Source organism: Peromyscus eremicus, chromosome 1, assembly GCF_949786415.1.
Source record: "Peromyscus eremicus chromosome 1, PerEre_H2_v1, whole genome shotgun sequence".
Lineage (NCBI taxonomy): Eukaryota > Metazoa > Chordata > Mammalia > Rodentia > Cricetidae > Peromyscus > Peromyscus eremicus.
This window is the reverse complement of record NC_081416.1, coordinates 89,822-112,973: the sequence shown is the minus strand read 5'-3', so window position 1 is coordinate 112,973 and position 23,152 is coordinate 89,822. Positions and strand designations below refer to the sequence as shown.

Here is a 23,152-nt window from a genome sequence, read left to right as displayed (position 1 = left end):
CTGACTCAAATAAACATACAGAGGCTTATATTAATTAAAACTGCTCGGCTATTAGCTCAGGCCTACCACTGATTAGCTCTTTTATTTAAACTCAGCCCATTTCTGTTCATCTATATGTTGTCATGTGTTCCATGGCTTTACCTGTGTGCCATTACACGCTGCTCCCTGGATGGCAGGCTGGTGTCTCCTGACCCAACCCTCCTCTTCCCAGAATTCTCCTTGTCTGCTTATCCCACCTATACTTCCTGCCTGGCTACTGGCCAATCAGCATTTTATTAAACCAGTGTACAAAAGCATTATCCCACAGCATTTCCCCTTTTCTGATTAATTAAAAAGGAAGGTTTTTAACTTTAACATAGTAAAATTACATATAGTAGAACAGTTATCAAGCAAGAATTACAGTTACAATATCTAGTTTGTAATTTGTATTTTGTAGAATTAAAGAAAATATTCTATGTATCCTATATTTGTGAGTCTAAGGTTTCATATCTAATTTATCTTTTATCATAACCAAGGAAAATTATAACTATCTAGTCTTCAACTACATTGAAGACCCCAGAAGGATGTAATACTACCTAAGTAAACAAGAGCATTGTAAGCAACTTCCAAAAATCTAGAATGACAGAGACAGCTGGCTATCTGGACAGTCATCCAAAGTTCCTCTGCAATGATGGAGCATCCATCTTCAGCCCATAGGTCTAGAGTCTGTCAGTCACTTCTCTCTGTGTCCTGTAGAATATCTTGCAGTCTCCTCTGTGAAGCAGGAACCTGAAGGACCATCTTGCCTTGCAAAGTTTAGTGGTCACCTTCCTATTGGTCCTGCATGTCCAGTCGATACAACATTTTGTCAAGCAGTCCAAGCAAGAACAGTTTCTTGTCCAAATGGCTATTTTTGCCAAGAAGAAGACAAACTCCATATGGAGTGTCTTGATGCCCATCTCTCTCTGAAGTAAATCGGTGCTGCCAGGAGCAGATGTGTCTCACTGTCCATAAAAATCTTAAATTTTTAAAACATTTTAAATGTTATGTTTTGTAGGTCTTTGAAGTGTTTGAAGATTACTTACCTAACTGAAATATATCTATGTATACCTAGAAAACTTAACTAACATGACTATAGATTTGATTATCATAGATGACTAATTATTAATCTGTATTTTTTAGTTATCCATTACAATTTAAATAAGTTACATAAACATAATACCTTAAAAAGAATAGAAATATATAAAATGTAACAAAATTAACTTTAAATTTGTATCAATAAAGTAATATCCATAACAATGTAAAGCATTTTTAAACAAGTTGCTCTTAAAAGTAGATTCAATAATCTACCCTCTCATCCTATCATATCTATATCATATCTCCCTTTTTTCTTTAGAAAGATATTGACTATGACCAATAACAATGTTTGTAACCAACAACCTAAACAAAGACAAATATCTATAATCCATTTTTTGGGAATGTGGGCGTAGTTTTCTAGGCTACTTCCTACTGATAAAGGGTGTTGTATTCTTATGAGGATCCTGAGAAAATTCAAGATAATGGTCAATTCCTGGGAAGACCACCTATAACCTTTGTTGATAGGTACCATCTGTTAAGGTTCAGGAGGTCTGGCTTGATCCAGTCTGATCCATCTTAACCTGGAACAAATCCATAGTCTCTGTCTTCCTGTGGAAACAAAAACAGAGCCTCCTTTTCAAAGCAACATATCCTTAGATCCAAATTTTGAAGTCAAGATACCTTTAAAATATACATATTGGTTTAACTGAGCAGGCTTTACAATCAAATGTCTCTCTGTAGTTAAAAATCCCAAAGACAATATAATCCAGGCTCTCTGTGTGATTTCCATCTTTAGTGGCTTATTTTTTATATTACTTTTACTGTCCCTTTAAAAGACTATTTTTAAAACTATTTCTTTATATAACTGTCTATATTTATTTTCCCCTCTCTTCCAAGCCTACGTACATTTTTACACACACTGTAAACTGTTTAGGGTTTATCCCATCTGAATCTGCCTTATTGTGAATCTATTGCTTTAAACTGCAGCATGACTAGAACTGAAATGGCAGCTTTGGCTGCTGGCCCTGACCACCTCAACTTCCCAACACGGCGGAACTACGTTTACCGCCAGCTCTGGGAACCAGGCTCACTGCCAACTATTGGAAGCAGTGGGTCTATGCTTCCATCCAGCAGCGTGTAGGCCAGAAACCTCTTTCTTTTTCTTTTCTTTTTTTTTTCTGCACTAGCAAAAGCTAAATCTGTCACGACACAGTGCATTGTGGCTTGGAGACGCCAGTGTGTACCGTGGTGGAAATCCACCGTGCTGCACTCAAGCCTGCATGCCACAAATCTGCCATAGAGTAGCTCAAGCACACAGGCTGTAACTGGCCTGAAAGAGACAACTATGAAGCTGTTTTTAGCTCCATTTTAGAATCTTTTTTTTTTTTTTAAGCTTTCTCAGGTTTTAGGTCCTACATGGCCAGTAGCCAGGCAGGAAGTATAGGTGGGATAAGCAGACAAGGAGAATTCTGGGAAGAGGAAGGCTGGGTCAGGAGATGTCAGCCTGCCATCCAGGGAGCAGCATGTAATGGCACACAAGTAAAGCCATGGAACACGTGGCAACATATAGATTAACAGAAATGGGCTGAGTTTAAATGTAAGAGCTAATCAGTGGTAGGTCTGAGCTAATAGCTGAGCAGTTTTAATTAATATAAGCCTCTGTATGTTTATTTGAGTCAGAGCGGCTGTGGACTGGGTGGGACACAGGAAAACTTCAGTTACACCAGGGAGAGTTATAGCTTGCAAAAAGGTACTTCTAGTATCCAACTTTGTCTAACCAAGCCCTCCTTCCCACAGTTCCACCATCTCCTAGGTAGTCTGTTTAAATACTGAGTCCATCAACTGATGAGTCCTTATGTCAGAGCCCTCATGGTCCAGTTGTTCCTGGAAAGCACTTACAAAAACACCTAGAGGTAGATTTTCCTATGGATTTCTTAAGTCTAATCAAGTTGACCTTCAAGATTAGCTATCACACCATCTAGCCAATCTGTGGTCTTCAGGGCAACAAAGGGCATGGAAATTCTCCCAAAAAAGTACTCTCTCCATCCTCCTTTATAGACCTTGGACTCTAGACACTGGCCCTGAACCTAGCTTTTCTCCTCCACTGAGATTATTGTTTCTTGTCTCCCAGCAACAGGAATGGATCTTCACCCTGTTATCAATGAATGTAATGAGTTCAGAGTCCACCTATGCCTTTATAAGGGGTCTGTCCAGGTGAAAGGGTGGGGTGGAAGGGTAGGGGAGCCATATGCTAGGCTTTTAAGCTTCTTGCCACAGTACTGGGAGGAGACTTGAGGGCAGAAAAGGATTGGAAAAAAAAAAGCTTGAGGACTTTTGAAGTCATGTTCTATCCAAGTGTCAAGCAGGCTAAGTCCTATTTAGCTTCCAGCATCAGATGGGATTGGGCATTTCATGGGTTATGAGACTCCAGACAACTGGAGTTCTTCAAGCAGCATCAGTGTGGATAGTCCTCTTGCTCTTCTATTTTGGGGGCAACAGAGAGGAAGTTAGAAGGCATAAAGCTATGTTTGTTTCAACTAGGTACCCTGGGGCAAAAGAAGGGGGGGTGTGCTAATATTTATTGAGCAACTACAGCATGCCCAGAGCCTCACATTCCAAATTTTCTTCATACTTCATGATAGCTGTCTGAAGTGAAGGGAAATAGGTCACCTAGTATGGGTCACACTTCTCCAGGGGATCTCAGGGCCTATTCAGCAGGGTCATGAAAATATTTCCACCTCCTGATTTCCAATGTACAGACAGACAAAGAAGATCTTCAGTGGTTAACCAGGCTTCCCTTTTGCATTTCCTTCTCACTCCCTAGGATCTGACTGCAAGAATAGTTAGGGTTCCATTTAACCTAGTTTGAAAATTACTGAGCTAAGCCAGAATGTTTATTTCCTACATGAATAAACTGAAGCCCAGAGAAGGACTGGTCACAGAGCTTGAAAGAGGAAACTAGAATCACCCTTGCAGAACTTTGCAAGACCCTGGGCTAGAAACATGGATAGATAACATCAAAAGGTGCGCTGCTTGACTTTGTTTCCATCTTCCACCATAGCTGGCCTGCATCTGGCCCCAGATCCCCTCAGGCTGTTCTAATGTGGGCCAGTAAGTATCTAAATGCTGTGCCACATGTAGTGCCTGAGCTTACTAGCGAAGGCAGCTGGGGCCGCACCATCCACATCTACATGTTGAATATTATCTCTTACCAAAAGCAAGTTTTCATGTTGGAGGTCTAAGAATGAAGCATTAATTACCGTACACTACATGGGACTTGTAGGAATCAGGACAACCCGTGGGAGTCAGTTCACTACTTTTACCATATGGGTCCCAAGGATTAGGATTGCACTTAATTTGCAGGCTTGGTAGCAGGTGCCTTTAGCTGCTGTACCATCTGGCCAGCCCAGGATAGGCAAACATACAGAAATTAGATTCAGGTTTTTCAGGGTCTGGTAGAAAAAGTGTGGGGTAACTACTTAATGCATACAATTTGTTTAGGGTGACGAAAATATTTAGGAAAAGATGATTGAGAGAGTAAACTCAACACCACTGAACTGTACACTTAAAAATGATTAAGGTGTCATGTTTATGTTTTGCCATGTAAAAGTAAAAGACTAGCAAATTAAGAGTAATGCTGGGATGTAGCCTTATTCTGCCTAAGTCTAGAGTCCGGTCTCTCCATTGTGTGGTCTTCTTAGAATTTAACAAACAACAAAATTGTCCCCTGAATCGGTTTCCTGGTGTAGCTGGAGTGACAAGGCACTAAGAGTGATCAAGTCTCACAGTGGGGTGGGGCTGTTGTCTGCAGCATGTCCATGCTGATTGAACTTGTGTTCCACTTGCAGTGTATCATTATAATTTTCTCTTGTCAAAGGCTTCCTGTACAAGTCCTTCATCCAGATAGACCTCTGACTCCTGAACAATTTTTCCTGGAAACAGAATTGTCTTTGTCTACAGTCTTGTTTCATTGAAGCTTCTCACAGCAAAATGAAGCAAGTCCCTTAGTCCCCTTTTCCTTTCTTGTGACCTTTCAGGTCAGAAAATTGGACATCCCTTTGATGCCCATAGAGTCAGTTCTGCCTCTGACCTCCTTTCTTCTCTGTGTGTTTCCTGCCTAGAATTCCATTTTGGGTATATGCAGTGAGAGACTAGTCACAGGCTTCTTGGGCATCCTTGCCCCAGCTGCCGTGGGTGGGTAGGGCACTGATCCCAGTAGTACTTGTGCTTGGCTGACTCCCTGTATATCTCATCTTCCCACCCCCGTGTATAGGCCTTGGGCACAGACATGACATCTAATAGGTGTAGGGATTCCTGTCCCTTCTTCATCTCTAACATCCATAGATTAAAATCTTTACTACAAAAAAATCTAGCCCACTTTCAGATGGAGACTGCACTGGAAGCTATGGAACAGGAGGACAGTGAATATTATAGAAGACAGAAAACCAGCTGGCTGTGTCCTTACCTCTCACATACAAAGCCTAAGGGACTCTCCTGCAGGAACATTCTGCACTTCAGCCCCTTGGGACCAGAGTGCCAATTGCCATGAACCTGCATGTGGTGGCATTGACTCATGCAGATCAAAGTTGGCTGGATGCAAACCACAGGGAAGAACCCCTTCCACTCCAGAAACTTCTCTCGGGCTGCAAGCCCCATGAGCAAAGCCTGTGTAAACATCTCTGGTTGCACACTTTGGTTCACAGGTCACAACTGGGTATTATCAAATTGACAGAGCTCAGCTGGCCTCTCATTCCATGTCTGGGCACACTGCATTTTGTTAATTATCCTCTTTTGCTTCTGACATAAAGGGTCGAGGTCTGGGTCAGAGTCACTGTGGTTTCCTTTCCTTCTCATTAGAGCTGTCCAGTTCCCAGGGCCCCTGGTTAAATTCCAATGCTGTTTAAAATGTTCTCTGTCTCTCTTCCCATTGCTCAAGAATCTTTCATTCTGATTTCTGTGAGGACACTTGAAAAGCCAAGAAAATGTGTGTCTAGATCTGTTGAGCCCAGTGAGTGTTCTCTTTCTGAGAGCCATGACTATTTCCCAAGGGTTTTGTGATTCTACTTTGCTGATCCAAAGGGACAACTTGGGGGGTCCCTGTGGCCTAGTCAGTAGGACTTGCTCCAGCCTCTTTCTTGCCTTCAGTTCATTACCTGCTCTCAGGGTTCTTATAGGCTATCTTATCCTCTGAAAGTTGTCTAGAAATATATCAGTTTTGTCCTAAGGAGAAAATGAGTTCTTCTAGGACTTCAATTTTCTTCAAAGACTTCCCAGAGCACAGACACTAGAAGCTGGAGAAGCATCTGACTGATCACACAATATCCTCTACCTCTGCTTGCTTTTGATCTAACAGAATCCTTAGCTGTCCTTAGGGCCACCATCCAAAAGGTGCAAGAGGTCACCACTCAGAGAGGCAGTTAACAAAGTGGTGGCCATGTGCCTGCATTGTGGTGGAATTGTGGTCCTCATATAGAATATTGTTACTTCCAAACCAGAGTCAGGGTGTTTCCTATGTGCCACCCCTACTTGTAGGTCTTGGGCACAGGTATGATTTCTGATGGTGGTGGGGAGTTCTGGTTGAATTACTTTCATCTTAGAAGATTGCTGCCCCTCATTAATCACCACTGCCCATGGATTAAAATCTTCACTGGAGTTGCAGACATGGTGGCACATTCCTTTAATCCCATCATAGAGGCAGGCAGATCTCTGTTGAAGCCAGCCTGGTCTACAGAGTGAGTTCCAGAACAGCCAAGGCTACATAGAGAAACCCTGTCTTGAAAAAACAAAAACAAACAAAACAAAAAATCTTCACTAGAGAAAAATGTAGTTCAGTTTCAGATGGAAAGTAGCAGGGTGTTACCTTTCAGTTGCTCAAACACCTAACCACATGATAGTCTATAGAGCTCAGACTCTGAGTCTTTGAGATCTTCATGAAGTAGAAAGATGGTAGGTTGGGTACATCTTCCTAGAGGCTTGAAGGCTGCTGACACATGAGCTAGGCCCTAGACAGATCTCTGGAGAAGGGCCTGTGAGATTGAGCATGAGCATTCTGTAGTGGAGGCAAGGGAAAGTCCAGGTTTTGTGGGGGCTGAAGCTTAAAGAATGTGGGAAATATGCTCATTTAAGAAAATGAATAGCAGTTGGGCATGGTGGTTCACACCTTAGCACTTTGGAGGCTGAGGCAGTAGAAGCATCATTAGTTTGAGGTCAGCCTGAGCTATAAGCAAGATCCTGCGTCATGGAGCTAGAGAGATAACTAAACCAATATGAGCATTTGATTCTCAGCACCCATGTGGTGGCTTACACCATCTTAACTCTAGTTACAGAGAATCTGGATGCACTCTTATGATGAGGGCACCAGGCATGTACATAAAAGCAGGCAAAATATTCATACACATTAAAATAAATCTTAAAGAAAAAAATCCTGCCTCAGAGGAGAAGAAGGAAGGAAGAAAGGAAAAGAGCACCATATGGGGGCTAGAAAGATGGCTTAGTGTTTAAGGGTACTTACTGCCTTTGTGGAGGACCTAGGTTGGGTTCCTAATACCTACATGGCACCTTACAACTATTATCTGTAATTCCAGTTCCAGGGCATCTAGAACTCTCCTCTGCTCCACAGGTACCAGGCCTGCACACAGTGCACATACATACTATAGGTAAAATACTCTTAAAATAAAAATAAATCTTAGCTGGGCAGTGGTGATGCCAGCACTTTGGAGACAGAGGCAGGTGGATCTCTCTGAGTTTGAGGCCAGCCTGGTCTACAGAGCAAGTTCCATGACAGCCAAGGTTATACAGAGAAACTCCATCTTTAAAAAACAAAATAAATAAATCTTTATTTTTTAAAGGCACATTATGTACAAAAGTGAATACTGAAAATGAAACAAGAAATCGCAAATTCCTGGAGCCATCTCTGTTTACTGGAAGTGTTTTTGTAGAAATCTTGTCCACTGAAACTGAGTTTCCCTCCCCATCTGGAGTATTCTGTAGCCCCTAGGGCAGCCAGTAGAGATCTCCATGCTTAAACTTTACTGCAGGTGCTTTTGCTCCTGACTGGAGACTCCTGTTTGGCAAGCAATGAAGTTTTTCCCAGAGATCTTCAGAGGCATGATGAAGGAAACTTACCTTTCTGGACTTCCCCTGCATGGCTGATAGCCACTAAGACACCATGGTGGTGCTCAGGACTTGCAGCTGACCTGCTGGGTTAACCTTGGGGATCCTGAGTGAGGAGAGGGATGTTCCTGCCATGATATCAACCAGTATTAGACCCAGTGTCAGGGGTCTTTTGCTTGTGAGTTGTACTGATTTATTTCTACCTAGTGACCCAGAAAACAAAACCTTTTACTCTCCTTTGATCTGTTCTTATTTGGGGTGTGTAGGTTGTATCTCCTGCCTGACCAAAGACAGAGAGGAACTGCCCCAGATGGACTTGAGGGCAGGTGGCAGCAGCTCTATCATACAGCCCTGTGGTTTTGATTAAAAAAGTGAAAGAATGGAATATTTTCTTCTGTCAGCCAGGCCTTAAATTAGCCCCTAAGCAAGGAAATGCTCTCCATGGGCTGTGGTCCACCAACTTTCCCCTTGTCTTCTGGTTGTAGTTGGACAGCATGTGCAGTTTTGAGCCAGGAGTCCAGGTTGGAACAAGCCCCCATCATATGTTCCTACCACTCCCTGCTCTTTCTACCGAGGTCTCCTGTTCTAGCAGTGACAGGGTGGTATCTTCCAGTTGCTGAAAGGGGAAATTATTAGAAAGCTGTGGGCAAGGACTCCTCATATCATCAGATGAACCCATAATAGACATGGTGGTACCTGGACTGGGCTGGAGAGCACCTGGACCCAAGAAATGTTTCCCAAAAGCAGCTCAGTTCTCCATGGCCTTCAGCCACAAGTATCTGCCTGAAATTCCCCCTGACTTTCCATTTAGTTCTGACTAAGGAAATTGGCCCAGCTTGTCATCAAAGCAGAAGTAGACTGGATGACCCCACGAAGATACTTCTGGGGTCCAAAGAGGGATTCTTTTTTTAAAAAATGTGGTGTCATACTTGGAACCTAGGTGCCAGGCAAGCACTGTATCACTGAATGACTCCTAGCACATATATGTGCATACCTTTATTTAACAAGCATGTTGAATATCTTCTGTATTCTGCACCTTATCCATTTGTTTCAGCAAGTAGAGTAGAGAGATTTCAGGTTTGGAACTTAGGTAGACCTGAATCAAGTGTCAAGTCCATCATTTCTTGAATATTCAGACTCTTATGAAACTTATGGAATACTCCATTTTGGGAGACTGGAGTGAAACACCAACCTGTTTTTCCCCCAGCTCTCTTAAGTCTCAGCATATATGCCCATGACCTTGGAACCATGAATTACACTTCACATTGTCTTCTCCAAAAGCAGCAGTAGTACAAATGGATAGGAAACTCACAGGAAGGGCCAGCACATGGTGGGCTCTCTGCTTAGGACCAACAACTGTCAAACCAGCCCTTCCCCCTGATGCCCGTAGCCACTGCCTCTGACCCTGACTGGGTGCCTGATTCTCAGTCCTTCCCCACTCCTGCAGCCAGGCTTCCCTTAGCTGATGCAAACCCCCTCATGTCTAGGGGCATCAGGGTATAGCTGTAGGAGTGTTCATTCCTTATTCCCCTCCCTAAGAAGAAACGACGATCCCCCAAAACAGCTGTTTGCATTCGTGTCCCACAGGACAAGCCAGTCCTCTTGTTTAGAAAAAAGGGAACCCCTGGGTACCCCTTTATCCCAGAATCTTGCCTCTCTGCTGCTTCACTTTTCCTGAGAAAGCTGGAGATTGCAAATAGTTTACATGGGGAATGTCAGCTGCCCAAATATGAAAATATACACATCATTAAGACCTAAGTACTTGTGTCTGGAGATAGAGCGGACAGTCTCCCCAGCTGACCTTTTGTCCACTGGCAGAACCACTTCTAATGAGCACTAAGCTCCTCAGGGGGATGTTCCTGTATGTTGAAGCAAAACATATGTTAGACATTAGATTGTGTGTCTGCATGCATGTCTGTTCATGCACATGCACGCACTACACGTGACAGCACCATGCAAGCAGCATTGATCAAAATATGCATAATATTCTATGCTTCCTTTTCCAACATCCATGGGTGTCCTAGCACGGCTTGCTCTTCAAGGTCACAGTCACATTTTTACATGCTACCTAGGAAGGACCTTGGTGTCCTTTACCTCATTTAGGGATAGAGCTTTTAAACCTCAGCTGTGTGACCTTAGGCAAATCACTTAACTTCTGAGCTGTTTCTGTATCTGTAAACTAGAGATGGCAATAACAAAACTTGCCTTGAGAGGGTTAGACACGATCACACTATACCTGGCATGTAGTAAGGAGATACTCATCATACAACTGCCATGAGGACAACGATCATGGCAGTTACCATTGGGAGGTGGGGTTAGGTGGAAAGCCCTAGCTGCTAAGAGGAATTTTTTTTTTTTTTTTTTTTTTTTGCTGTGGGTTCTGAAGCCTCTCTTGGATCATGGGTACCATGATGGATGAGAAGAGTTCTGTCCATGGGATCAAGCAAGGGCCCAGTGGCTGGAAGTCCAGAGCTCACTCAGGAAATGTCCAGGGCATTGGGAGAGAGCCCAGAAAAGGGAAGCAGGTCTGGAAGGGTCTTTGAGGGGCAGCTCTAAGAAAGTTCATGACTTGATCCTGAAGGCAGCAAGGATCATAGATATTGTAGTGTATAGGAAAACTGCTTTGAGGGCTATGATGTCAAACCAGGGGACAAGTAATTAGCAAGAATTTATGAGGGGCCTCCTGGGAGAGACTTCTGGAAAACAGAGTGGTGAGGTAGAGATGGAGAGACTCTAGGACCAAGGTGGCTAGGTCTGTAAGATGCAGACAACCTGGTTTGAGTGGACCTGATGAGGTCAAAATTGTGTCTTTCCTATGGAACTGGACCAGAACTTATGAGGTTCAAGTCCACAGCTGATTCAGATGCCCCTTATCTCTACCATAAGCAACATCAGGACACTAGGGGTCTTTTCTCTCAGTTTTCTTATCTGTGCCATGATGAATTGAAAAGTAAGCACCAAGGGATCCTCCTCCAAGGGTTTTTTTCTAAATGTCTCACCCCATTTGTAGGGTGTGTATTTCCAAGATGGCTCAGAGGGGGTGCAGAGGACTATTGATGACCACTGAAGAGATGAGGGGTGGAGGAGTCTGAAGATCTAAGAACACTTGCATATGTAACTGATTTCCTTTACACTTCAACTTCTTGAAACAAGAGGCTCTGATGCAGGTACAAAGCTTTGGTTATGAGAGTCCTAGATATTTGGGCCTTTTCTGGTGTGAAAAATGTAGTCTTTTTCTTCTTTCTGTTGCTCAGGGTCTCTAGGGATAGTGCCCAGAAGATCAGATGACACCATTGAGGTCATCAGTGGCTCCACTTTAAGGATGTCCTCTGCAGGCTCATGACTCTGCAGTTTATACTTGTCCACTATTCTTTTTCTGTGTCTACATCTTCTAGACTGGTCTTACTATGTAGCCTCAGGCCTTCACCATGCACTCCCTCATCATCCCCTACATCCTCTGTCTCCCTCGAGGTCCAGCTCTTACCTTAAACCACTCAAGGTTCCCTTCCCAAATTGATCAGGTATTCTTCTCTTTCACTGTTACAGTAAAGGCCATACTACTTTGGTGAAAGTGATCTAGGGTGGCTGTTTCAAGTGTGCCCCTCTGGCCTCCTCACACTTGAAGACAGAAATCTGGCCCTGTGGTGTGTCCTGGCATTCTCCCTCTCATTGGGAAGCAGTACTGGAGGGGCTCAATAGTGCCACCTCGTGGACCAACTATAGATTAATGGCGTTGGCTGAATTGGCAAAGGCTGAGCTGGGACTGGGCTACTAGCTGCCCTAGGGTTTGTGTCCATCTCTCCAATGCTGAGTGTGTAAACATCAGCAGAGGCCTTGGGTGTGGGGGTGATCTACACATGCTTCCTAGTTTGAGTGCTGAGTAAAGTTCCAGCTGGTGGCCTTATCCTAGGGCAAACCCATGCCCTCTCTGCCCTCCTCAGTCTGCCTCAGTCCCCCAAATTCCCAGGCTTATTTCTGTTACAAGTTAACCACTGAAGGCTCCGTGACACCATAGGCAGGACTCTGGAGGGTCACGCATTGCACAGTGCTGTTCCCAGGACACTGGGATCGGGATAGGTTGCAACTTTCCACATACACTCAGCCTCCAAGCCATCCCCAACCAAGCATGCAGATCTATTGCTTTACCTACACAGCTTCAAGATTCCCCAACTCTTCCATCCATCAGACCATTACTTCAACTATCTCCTCCACACATTCCAAAGGCTGTGGTACCTACATCAACCACGATTGGCCACTACTGCCACACTTGAGCTTTTCAGTGGCTGTGTACCTAGTTGGCATGTTGAAGCTTAGGGTCACTGAGTAGATATCAATGAGGTGATAATCCAAAGGACAAAAGGGAGGAAAGAGGCCTAGACAGAAATGGACAAGGCTAAACATTGTCAGGGGCCTGCCCTGCTTCAGAATGGCATGGAGGGTTTTTCTGTGCATGACAGTGCCTAAGAAAACTCTTACATGAGTTTTTCTTTCTGCCTGGAGAGGTATGTTTTGGTAAACCCAGACTTTGGAAGCTGCTAAGATCCCCAAGAATGAGAAGAAGAAGCCTCAGGGAGAGTAATGGACAGGGCAGAAATGACAGTGAGGAGCACAGCAAGAAGGTCCCCAAGAGAGTGGTGCACTGACCTGGCAGGCTCAGGTTTCCAGTCTAAACCTGGCCCTTCTTGACAAAACTTACTCCCTGGATTCACTAGAAAGAGGTTTTGGTTTGAATCACTTAATCTCTTTTTGTTGAACCAGAAGCTAAATTTAAACCCATAGTTATTAAGCCAAGACATTATTATCTGTCTATTCTGTGGCTATCTGTCCTGGCCCCAAGTATGAGAATTGCCTAATGCCATGTGCACAGATGGGTTACCACTAGAGTCATGGCAGTCCTGTTGTCCCTGAGAAGAAAACCTCGTTGGTTGCCCTCACCTACGGGTAAAGGCTGAAAAGGGGTGACGAGGCTTCAGGCTAGGCACTGTTTTGATCTGACTTCATCTTCCCAAAAGTCTTTTCCAGATGGCTCCAGCCCATTTTGGTCTTTTCTTCCTGTGAACTTACAGGCTGCTGGCAGACCTTACAGTGTCTTGCTCCCTATACTAGCATGTAGAGGAGGGGGCCAGATGACCATTACTTCCAGTCAGATCATAGCCAAAAGTAATCCAACCTGGGTTCAAATTTCTTCTCTGCCACTTCTTGGCTGGATGATCTTGGGAAAAGTACTTAACCTTTCTGAACTTTCATCTTCTGTAAGGTGGATGACTTAGTAGTCCCTATCTCATAGAGCCACAATGTAGATTAAATATAGTAATGTGTGTCAGGTGTTCCATTCATTATTGACCAGGATTGGGTTTTAGTGTTTTTAAAACATTGTTATAGACTGTTTTTATTGCTTTCCAATGTTAGATCTTTAAGTAAATTTTATTCGTTAATAAAGAAAAGTCGGGGGCTAAGAAAATATGAAGGTCATCAAGTTCTGGGTTTAGTTCATTTTGTATAATCAAGGGACACTGGGACTTTTCTGGTAGGGTGTCACCTTATGGCACATCATTTGTATGGAGACAGTGAGCAGCCATCTGCCAGGCAGAGGCCCCCCCCCCCCCCCCCCCCCCCGCCCAATCCAGGTGGCCTACCAGCCAGCTCTCTTTCTCTTGAGGCAGAATTTGCCTACAGCTAATGGCTTGTCCTTCTGTTTCATTGTCTTCAGTTACTGGCTCTGAAGAGACTAAACTGCAGAATTCTCCAACCAAATTTATCTACTTCTAAGGGAGAAACTTTTAAAAATTAATGAATTCTCAAAGTTCAAAAGATCCTTCATCATCTCTGGAGCACCCCTCTCTCCTTCTATAGAAAGAGATGGAGCCACAGGATGGCAAGGTCAGATGTTAAAAGTAGCACAGGCCCCTGGCTCCAGTAGGAGAGTAAGCATCTTCTCTGCAGGACACAGTTGTAGGTTCTTAGAGCAGAGAATGGGAAGAGGACAGGAATGGACCAGGCAGGGTTCACAGAAGGCAGAGAGAACTGCCACCATCTAAAACAGCTCATGGTGGAAAATGTGCTCTAGCTGGAGCTTGGTGAAAATGGGTTTGGAGCCATACCACAGGCCACCTCCACCAGGGCTAGGGCCTCTCCAGCCTGCTGAGTAAGGAGTCCCCAAGGGGGATGAACCCACACAGAGGCAGGTCTGGGAAAGAAGGAATGGTTTTCAGCACTTTAAACTATAAGGAACAGAAGGTCAGCCACTTCCTTTATTCAATAGGGATGTGCCAGCTGCTACCACCCCACCCCACTACCCCCAGGATCGACTTCCTGTAGGCACTGCCTAATGGACCTTAGCATGTGTCCAACCCTATAGCTACATCTCTGTAGCTGGGAGAGAAAGCAAGCCGTTCATAATTCACATTCACTCCTTGAAGTTTTCTAAAAATTTTCCTGTAATTTATTAAAATCTCACTTGAAGTCCAGCTGGTGAGTCAAGTCCTGGGAGCAGCTGGCAAGGGTGAATGGCAGAGAGGGGATGAGTGAAGCTGGGGAACGAGACTCTGAGATGCCAAGTGACCTCCATGAAGTCATATGGCTAGAAATCTCACACTAAGTGTGGGTTCATTCACTGCCATCCATTCTAGTAATCTCTCTGTCAAATTAAACACTGTCCATGCATCCTAGACCAGGTGTGTGTGTGTGTGTGTGTGTGTGTGTGTGTGTGTGTGTGTGTGTGTGTGTGTGTTTAGTAAGGGCAGACAGAGGGCAGGTGGCCAAATGCTGGCACAGGTATCTACATCTTTCTACCATCACCTGGCATCTGGCTTGTCTTTGACCCTGCATCTATGGGACAGCTCCAGCCACCCTGTTCCTTCTTCCTCACTGACAACAATCCTTTCCTTCTTCCAGTCCCCAGTCTTCATCGCCCAAGTTGGCCAGGACCTGGTCTCCCAGATAGAGACGAAGCTCCTGCAGAGGCCCTGCAAGGAACTCTTCTCTGCTTGTGCTCAGTAAGTGTTCCACACATCAGGGTCCTCCCTCACACCCTGGGAGAGTGCTGCCTGCCTGGGTAGGTTATTCCTACTTGGGCAGACCTCTGTCTACCTGGGCTGACTCTTACCTACCTGGACAGACTCCCACCTATGTAGGCAAATTGTGCCTACCTGGGCAGATCCCTATCTTCCTTGAAAGTGGTTTTGGTTCTAGACCTGAGTTCTTGGGGGACTGTATCTCATTTTGTCCTTTCTCATCTCTGAATCCTAGCCCCTCCTCTACCTCATCAAGTCTGCATCTAGTCTCACTTCAGCTCATGGTCTCTTCAGAGAGTTGTTCCTGAGTTCTAATTTAGTGTAGCTCATCTGCAGGATTGTTGACTTAATCTTTGTGGTTTACTGTTTTATGTCCCCCATTTGATTATCCACCCATTCTCTCTACTTTACTACAGGATCTGAAACAAATGCTGGCCCATGGCAGGCACACTATGAATGCTTACAAGGTCAATCCAGTTTAAGTAACCATTAGCAGAACAAACAAGCCTCTGGCCAGATGTGGAGCATCCATTGCAAGGCCTGGCTTGCTTGTAGTTCTGAAGGCAGTAACCCACTAGTCTCTGTCTAGCTCCTTCATGGTGGAAATTATAACATGTTCATCTTTTTGTCACTCTGGGCTAGGTCTGTCCATGACTACTTGAAGGGAGACCCCTTCCATGAGTACCTGGACAGCATGTATTTTGACCGTTTTCTGCAGTGGAAATGGTTAGAAAGGTGAGTACCATTCACTCCTCAAATGAGAGTGTGCAAGTGTGAAAGGTAGGGTACAGAGTTCATCTGTATGATAATTCATACAGTGATTGGATACCCTGCATAAACCCCTGGCAACAATCAAATTAACCATTCTCCCACTAAGTTTTTGGGTATTCTAGAAATGCTATGGGCTTATGAAAACAGGTACTGACTGGGTTGTGCCCACATACCCATCATCTTATTCATGCTTCTTTGGTTCTGTCTTTCTCTGTTGGATACTGTCCTCATTCCCCCCTCCCCCGTTCTGAAGATCAAACCCTGCACCTGCTAAATACATGTTGACTATAACCCCCAGTCCCCAGTCTCAGGTTTTTTGTGCTACCTTCCCTAAAGGAAGAATAGCTTTGTACATAAAACTCTGTGTACTTTTGGCAGTACGCTCTCAAAAGGCACCTGATTGTAACGTGTGAGGGACTGTTCAATTGCCCTCCAAAATAGCCACCTCCAGTTTCCAGCCCTGCCAGTGCCTGAGCCCCTGATCCTTATATTCTATATTGTTCTCATGTTTTCCTCCCACTAGTGAACAGTGGGGTATCTTTACTCTATTTTCCACCTCACTAATTATAAGTGAGATTGAGCATCTATCTGTAGTTTATTTGCTGCCTAAGTCTTTCAAAGTGCTCTCAGGTAGCTCTCTCTTGGGCACATGTCATGAAAGGGGCATGACTTATCTTGTTTCTGACTAGGCCAGTCAATGCTGAGGGGCTAGGGGTAATATTCCAGCTTCATTTCATGATTGACAGAGCTTATTCCTAGCTTAAGCATTCTGAGATAGGCTGGGAATGGAAGTGTCCACTCAGGTCAGGGGTCCCTGTCTACAGAAGCTTGGTACCCCAGTGGTATGCTCCATACTCAGAGAAGGAAGCCGTTTTATTCATGTGGACTGAACATGTACAGCACTCATGGGTCAAGTCCCTTCCAGATACTTAAAGGCTATGGGCCAGGAGCCATCTCAAGGCCCCAGAGAAGCTCCACCTTCTCTGCATACTTCAGGATGCTCTGCAGGAAAGCAACCTACTTAAAGCCACTGTCTTTCTATCCTGACCAGTGAGAATGATCTGATCAGAGGCCCACTTTTGATCATGGCAGCACTGGGAACCAAGCCTTCAACATACAAACTTTGGAGGCACAGTGTTACATTCAAACAATGACAGAGCCCACAAGCAAGACACATCCAGCAATAGGTGTTGTCAGCTTGAAGATCCACAGAGAAGCCCTGTTCTTTATTACAAATAATGACATCTACTACAAAAGCAACTTATGAGAAGCTTTGGCATGGATACATTTGCCTTCTCATTATATCCATTTTACTGAAGATGGAAGGCCTAGAGAGTTTGGTAGGTTAGCTCTAGGCTATACAGCAAAGACCTGGCAAAGGCCAGAATCTGAATCCAAAGTCTTTCAAGGCCTTGGTCCTCAGTCTATCCAGCAGTCCCATTCTGCTGTGGGACTGGCTTTCTTTTTATTTATCTGCACTAACTTCATGAAATGGACATTTTGATTACTGCAAAGTTAAGAATATACCATTTGGAAGGTACTAAGTTCTTAGTGCCAGTAAGATAGGATCCTCATTTAGGAATGCCTCCCCCACACACACACCATCACTGATGGTACCCCACCTCTCCAACTTTTCCCCCTCAGTCATGACTTATTTACACTGTGTTACTAAAATATTAAGGGAATTTTCCCTCCCAGGGTTAACCAAGAATTTCTTAGGAAATTGCAGGACAATCATTTTTCTAGCAGAGGAGCTTGCAGTAATGGTGACTGATTATTTATTCTCAATGTAGTATAAATGGTTCTGCCAACATAACCTTTTCTGCCTTTATGTGGTTGATGTAGGAAAGGCTTCTGGCCCTGTGTCAGATGCTAGCTCTTGGCAGACTTCTCTGGGACACTCAAGCTGCCCTAGTGCTAAGTAGGAAGCCAGGTACTGAGGGATTCTGTGGCATGGTGCCCTGTGCATCTGATGGGGATCATCAGAGAGAAAAGTGTGTCACACACATGAACTGGAGACCTGGGACCCTGGAGTTCCCTAAGTTTTCAGGGTTGTCCCAAGGGCAGTTGTAATGTGAAAAGGTAATTTCACTGAAATCCAAGTCTATCAGCAAGAAAGCTTTTTAGAGGATATTAATGTTCAAGAGTTGCTAGAGGCTTGTGGGTTCTCCTCAAACTGATCTAGTTCTTTGACCCAGTTCAGTCTTCTCTAGCCCCTGTCTTGATCAGGAATCTTATAGGGCATGGCTGTGTGTGTGTGTGTGTGTGTGTGTGTGTGTGTGAGAGAGAGAGAGAGAGAGAGAGAGAGAGAGAGAGAGAGAGAGAGAGAGAGAGAAAGAGAAATAGCCCCTATGCTCCAAGAGGTGGTTTTTCCATGTTACATTGATTAATCCTTGCCAACCAGGCCAGGGTTTAAAAACAACCTCTTGACCCTGGAGTTCTTGACAAGAGCTAGATGACTTTATTTGTTGACTCCTGAGAATACCATCCATGCCTTTTGATCAGAAATGCTGTCTGATCAGACATGCTAAGTGGGTCTTGTTCATTAAACTGGGAAGCTGAAGACAGAAAATTATGGGTATTTTATCACCACCCCTTTGGCCATTCAGGGTATTCTAGTGTCCTGGATGGATGGAAATATAACAGAGCAGTGCCTATGAAGAAAAAGTTAAGAGCTGACAATCACAGAGTACCTGGACCAGGCCTATAGCCAGCAACATTTGCTCTAAGTAAGGTGCACTCACTCATGAGTACCCAGAACAACAAGTTATAGCCACCTGCTTGGCAGGCTGAGCTCTACTTGTGTGGAGAGAGCTGTGTGTTCCTTTGTGGCCTCTGACACACACACACATACACACATACTCACACACACACACACACACACACACACACACACACACACACACACATACATGTGTGCATGCCATATGAAGCAGAGTTTTCTTTTGGGTCTGCCCACAGGCTATGAGTTTGGGAGAGAGCAAAGGTATGTTGTCAGTGGAAGAGTAGTGGCTAGGGAGCCTTTAGTTGCCTGGCTGGGCTGAATTCCTGCAGAGGGAAGTTCTGACTCAACTTGGTTAAGCACTGTAGGCTTATTCTTCCAAAACTTTTCCCTGCTCTTCTGAGCAAGCCAGGATGGCTCAGCCCCTAGCTCCCCAGTATCCAGAGCCAGAGGTCTGAGTCTCTAGCATAGCCTCAGAGGAAGGCATTGCATGTCCTTGGCTTGTTCCTTGCCAACCACCCTCACTTGTTTCTTATGGATCTTAAATCTTACCTTCAGGAGACCAATGTCAGATTCTTGATATTTTTCAGGCAACCAGTAACCAAAAACACTTTCCGGCAGTACCGAGTTCTGGGCAAAGGGGGCTTTGGAGAGGTGAGTGAATATCTTCATTGAAGGGTCTGGGCCTCTTCTCCACTTCTCCACCCCTTTTAGATCAGTAGTGCTTTCAGAAGGATCTTGCTCTGTCCTGGCCCTCTGGTAGCAGAGAGGGAGGGCAAGGGATCTGGCCTGGGTGCTGACATATTTATGAGAGAGAAAGGAGGTTAACAAAGCCTTTGCTGCCCTGTGCAGGCAGGTGAAGTGGAGGTTCTTTCCAGCCAGCCTCAAGTGGGGGCTTCAAGGGAAGGATGAGTCTCCTGGGTTGTGTTTGAGGAAGGGAACCCAAGGGCATGAGAGTACTGAACAACCTTGGCCAATGAGGGGTCCAGGTGATACTGTTAGTGAATCTTGTTACAGGAATAGAGATTTAGTAAATACTATCTGGTCTCAATATTTGAGGTCAGCCTTGTTTCCATTTTAGAGCCAAGGAAAACTGTTCAGAAAAGATTGGTGACTTAGACAAGCTCATACAACCAGTAAAGAGCAGAACTATGCTAAACTCTCAATGCTTCTTCTCATTTCTCTGAATTGTAAGATCTTCCTTCACTGTCCCCCCCAAAACTCTTCCAGCTGGCAGGAAAAAACTCAGTTGTACCTAATGGAGGGATTGGGGTAACACTTGAGGCCTCTAACCAGTCACTTGACTTTATGCTGTGGCCATTTCAGTATCTTCAAGGCCAGGAGCCTTCTCATGGGAGGAGGAGTCTTACAGCTAGTTCATAAAGGCAGAGTCCAGGCAGCACTGGGTACAGAGCCAGATGTCCTGAACTACAGCATCCTCAGGCCAAACCTGCTGGGTTTGGCTCCACCACTTCCAGGTCTAAAGACCTGACATGCTGGCCTTGGAGTTGGGTAAACCACTTTAGTATCCTGTGACCTTAGTGTCTGCCTTCTACTACAGGTCTGTGCCTGTCAGGTCCGGGCCACAGGTAAAATGTATGCTTGCAAACGCCTAGAGAAGAAGAGGATCAAAAAGAGGAAAGGAGAGTCCATGGCACTCAATGAGAAGCAGATTCTTGAGAAGGTCAACAGCCAGTTTGTGGTGAGTGTTGAGGGCCCAGTCACAGGCCCACTCTTCTGATGACTGGGACTTCTTTCCCTTACTAGGAATGATGGTCCTCCAATGAAGCCAGTCCCCACTTGTGGGATCTCTGTTCTGTAAAGCCACCTTATAAACTCCTCAGTGAATAAAACAAGGCTACTCTAGGCCCAGACAAGGATTTCTGGGTTCCACAGATGCTCTTGTCTGGTTTCATTGTGATGGAGACGATCATGGTGGAGTTTCCTAGAGAGGTGCTATTTTGTTTGTATGCCTCCTGGTCAGTCTAGACTAGATTCTGCCCTAAGTAACAAATTAGCCCTAACTTTAAGTAGCTGCACACAACCAAAGCTTATCTGTTAGCCACCCTCTTCACTTACTGACTACCCTATCCAAAGCCAGGAAAGAATGCTGAGGAGTCTCCATAGGGATCTCTCACTGCCTCAGCTGGACTAGTATTCCATGCTTCCACACATAGTCCACTGGTCACAGCTAGTCATCTCAAGGACAAGCTTCCTGCAGAGGAGGCTGGAGAGTATGGAGGTGCATGGATATTTGGTAAGCTCTAAATGTTTCTTCCACATGTTATTTTAAAAACTAATATAGCACTGGGGGTTGGTAGTGCACACCTTTAATCTCAGCACTCAGGAGGCAGAAGCAGGCGGATCTCTGTGATTTTGAGTCCAGCCTGGTCTACAGAGTGAGATCTAGGACAGACACCAAAACAACACAGAGAAACTCTGTCTTGAACAAACAAAAACAAAAACAAAACAAACAAACAAAAATCTAATATATGTGAGAGGTAAAATGCAAATGGCATAGAAAGATGCACAATAAAAACAAATACCTTCTCCTATGGGTAGTCATTCTAGGCATGCTTTATTCATGTATAGGCTTTATTATTTTTAGCTTACAGGACCATTCTATACATATTATGCTATGATGATTTTTAGCTTGAAGTTGATTTTTTTTTCTCCTCTGTCTACACCTAAAGCCTAACTATTCCCTTTTTTGAAAAAAAAAAAAAGCTATATATCGCTGCTTTGTATAGCCCAGCTCTACAGACTGAGATAATTTTTCATTTGTAAACCTCTACCAACCATGCTGTGATGTCCACTTTCACACATTCCCTGGTATGCTTCTGTGAATGTAGCCAGGGGCTAGATTCATAGCAGTCACTATAGTAAGGGCTATGCACACTGTCTGAAAGTTGTTCTCAACTGGCTTACCCTAGTTAAACTCCAAGCAGCTATGGACAAAGGAGGGATGTCATCATCAACTTTTGGTCCTTCCTCAGAGGAGGCTATCTGTAGATGTAACCAACCATCTTATTAAATAAGAAACACAGAACCAATGCAAAGAGGAAAGCCAAGAGATCAGAGCTAAGAGCCTTACCCGCCTGCTGCAGCTAGCCTCTTAAGCCAAGAGACCTCTCTGAAAAGGAGCTACTTTCTGTCTGTTTGTCTTTATATAGACTTTCTGTTCTGCCTTCTCATTGGTTGTAAACCCAACCATGTGACTGCCTTGTCACTGCCTGTCTGTACAGACCTCCAGACACACATTGGAGAATGTGTCTCCAATGCTGGCTGTATCCTTGAACACACAGAGATTTACCTAGCTCTGCCTACCAAGTGCTGGGATTAAAGGTGTGCGCCACGAATGCCCAGCTCTGCTGTGGCTTGCTATTAGCTCTGAACTCCGGACAACTTTATTTATTAACATACAATTAAAATCACATTTCAGTACGAATAAAATACCACCAAAGCTATCCTTTTATGAAGTGATGAAGTGATAAAGTTTCCAGAAGAGAAGTTTTGGTCTCTGGGTCTCTTATTCTAAGCTGTCCCAGCTGCCATCTTTGTCCTTAGGGAGGAGTATGTCCTTAGTAGAGAATTAAGTGGTACCTTGAAGGAAGACATGGACAAAGCTAACATCAGCCTGGTTTAGCTTGGGCTGTTTTTTTGTAACATAATTCTTAATTGATTCTTTGGGAATTTCACATCATGCACCTCAACCCCTCTCACTTCCCAGCCAGTCCCTCCATATCCTCCCCTTACCCCTACAGCATCCCCCCAAAAAGAATCCCCAAAATCAATTAAAAACAAAACAAAACAAACAAAAAACCACCTCGCTCTTCCGTCTTTCCAACACCTCTTCCACATCTGGCTTAACAAACTAATGCGTGCACATACTTTTGTGGTATGGAAGCTGTCATCACCCTTGTAGACTTGCTGGAAAGCCAGGGTTCTACCTTCCCATGGCCCCTTCAGCCCTTTACTTTGAGCCACTTGTCAGAAGATCTGAGCATGAGTTTTTTGCTGGCTATGAGGGAAATCAGACAGGGTCACTGAGAGGAGAACTAGGCACAGGGTATGAGCTGCTTTGTCCCTCCACTCCCCTCTACCTCCCAGCCTTAATGATCCAAGAGAAGGGAGTATTAGTGACAGTGGCTGTGACATTACCATAGTGCTACTCTTGTGTTCCCAGGTCAACCTGGCCTATGCCTATGAGACCAAAGATGCTCTGTGCCTGGTCCTGACCATCATGAATGGGGGTGACCTGAAGTTTCACATCTACAACATGGGGAACCCTGGCTTTGAGGAAGAACGAGCCTTGTTTTATGCAGCTGAGATCCTCTGTGGCCTGGAAGACTTACACCGTGAGAATACTGTCTATAGGTGAGCAGTGCTTCCAGAGTCTGGCTGGGCCCTTGCACCCCTCCAGCAATAGCCCAGGGCTCCTAGGAACCCAAGTGAGATAAACCACTCTCCTATGGTA

General features: G+C 44.6%; 1 protein-coding gene across 1 annotated transcript in view; it reads left to right on the top strand.

Annotated features, from left to right (window-relative positions):
- Positions 1 to 23,152, top strand: part of Grk5 (G protein-coupled receptor kinase 5) — a 222,415-nt gene that overhangs the window by 177,741 nt on the left and 21,522 nt on the right. The window contains exons 5-9 of the mRNA XM_059255703.1: positions 15,064 to 15,164; positions 15,825 to 15,917; positions 19,266 to 19,329; positions 20,237 to 20,377; positions 22,862 to 23,052. Of these exons, the coding sequence (XP_059111686.1) occupies positions 15,064 to 15,164; positions 15,825 to 15,917; positions 19,266 to 19,329; positions 20,237 to 20,377; positions 22,862 to 23,052 (590 nt within the window). The remainder of the gene's footprint in view (positions 1 to 15,063; positions 15,165 to 15,824; positions 15,918 to 19,265; positions 19,330 to 20,236; positions 20,378 to 22,861; positions 23,053 to 23,152) is intronic.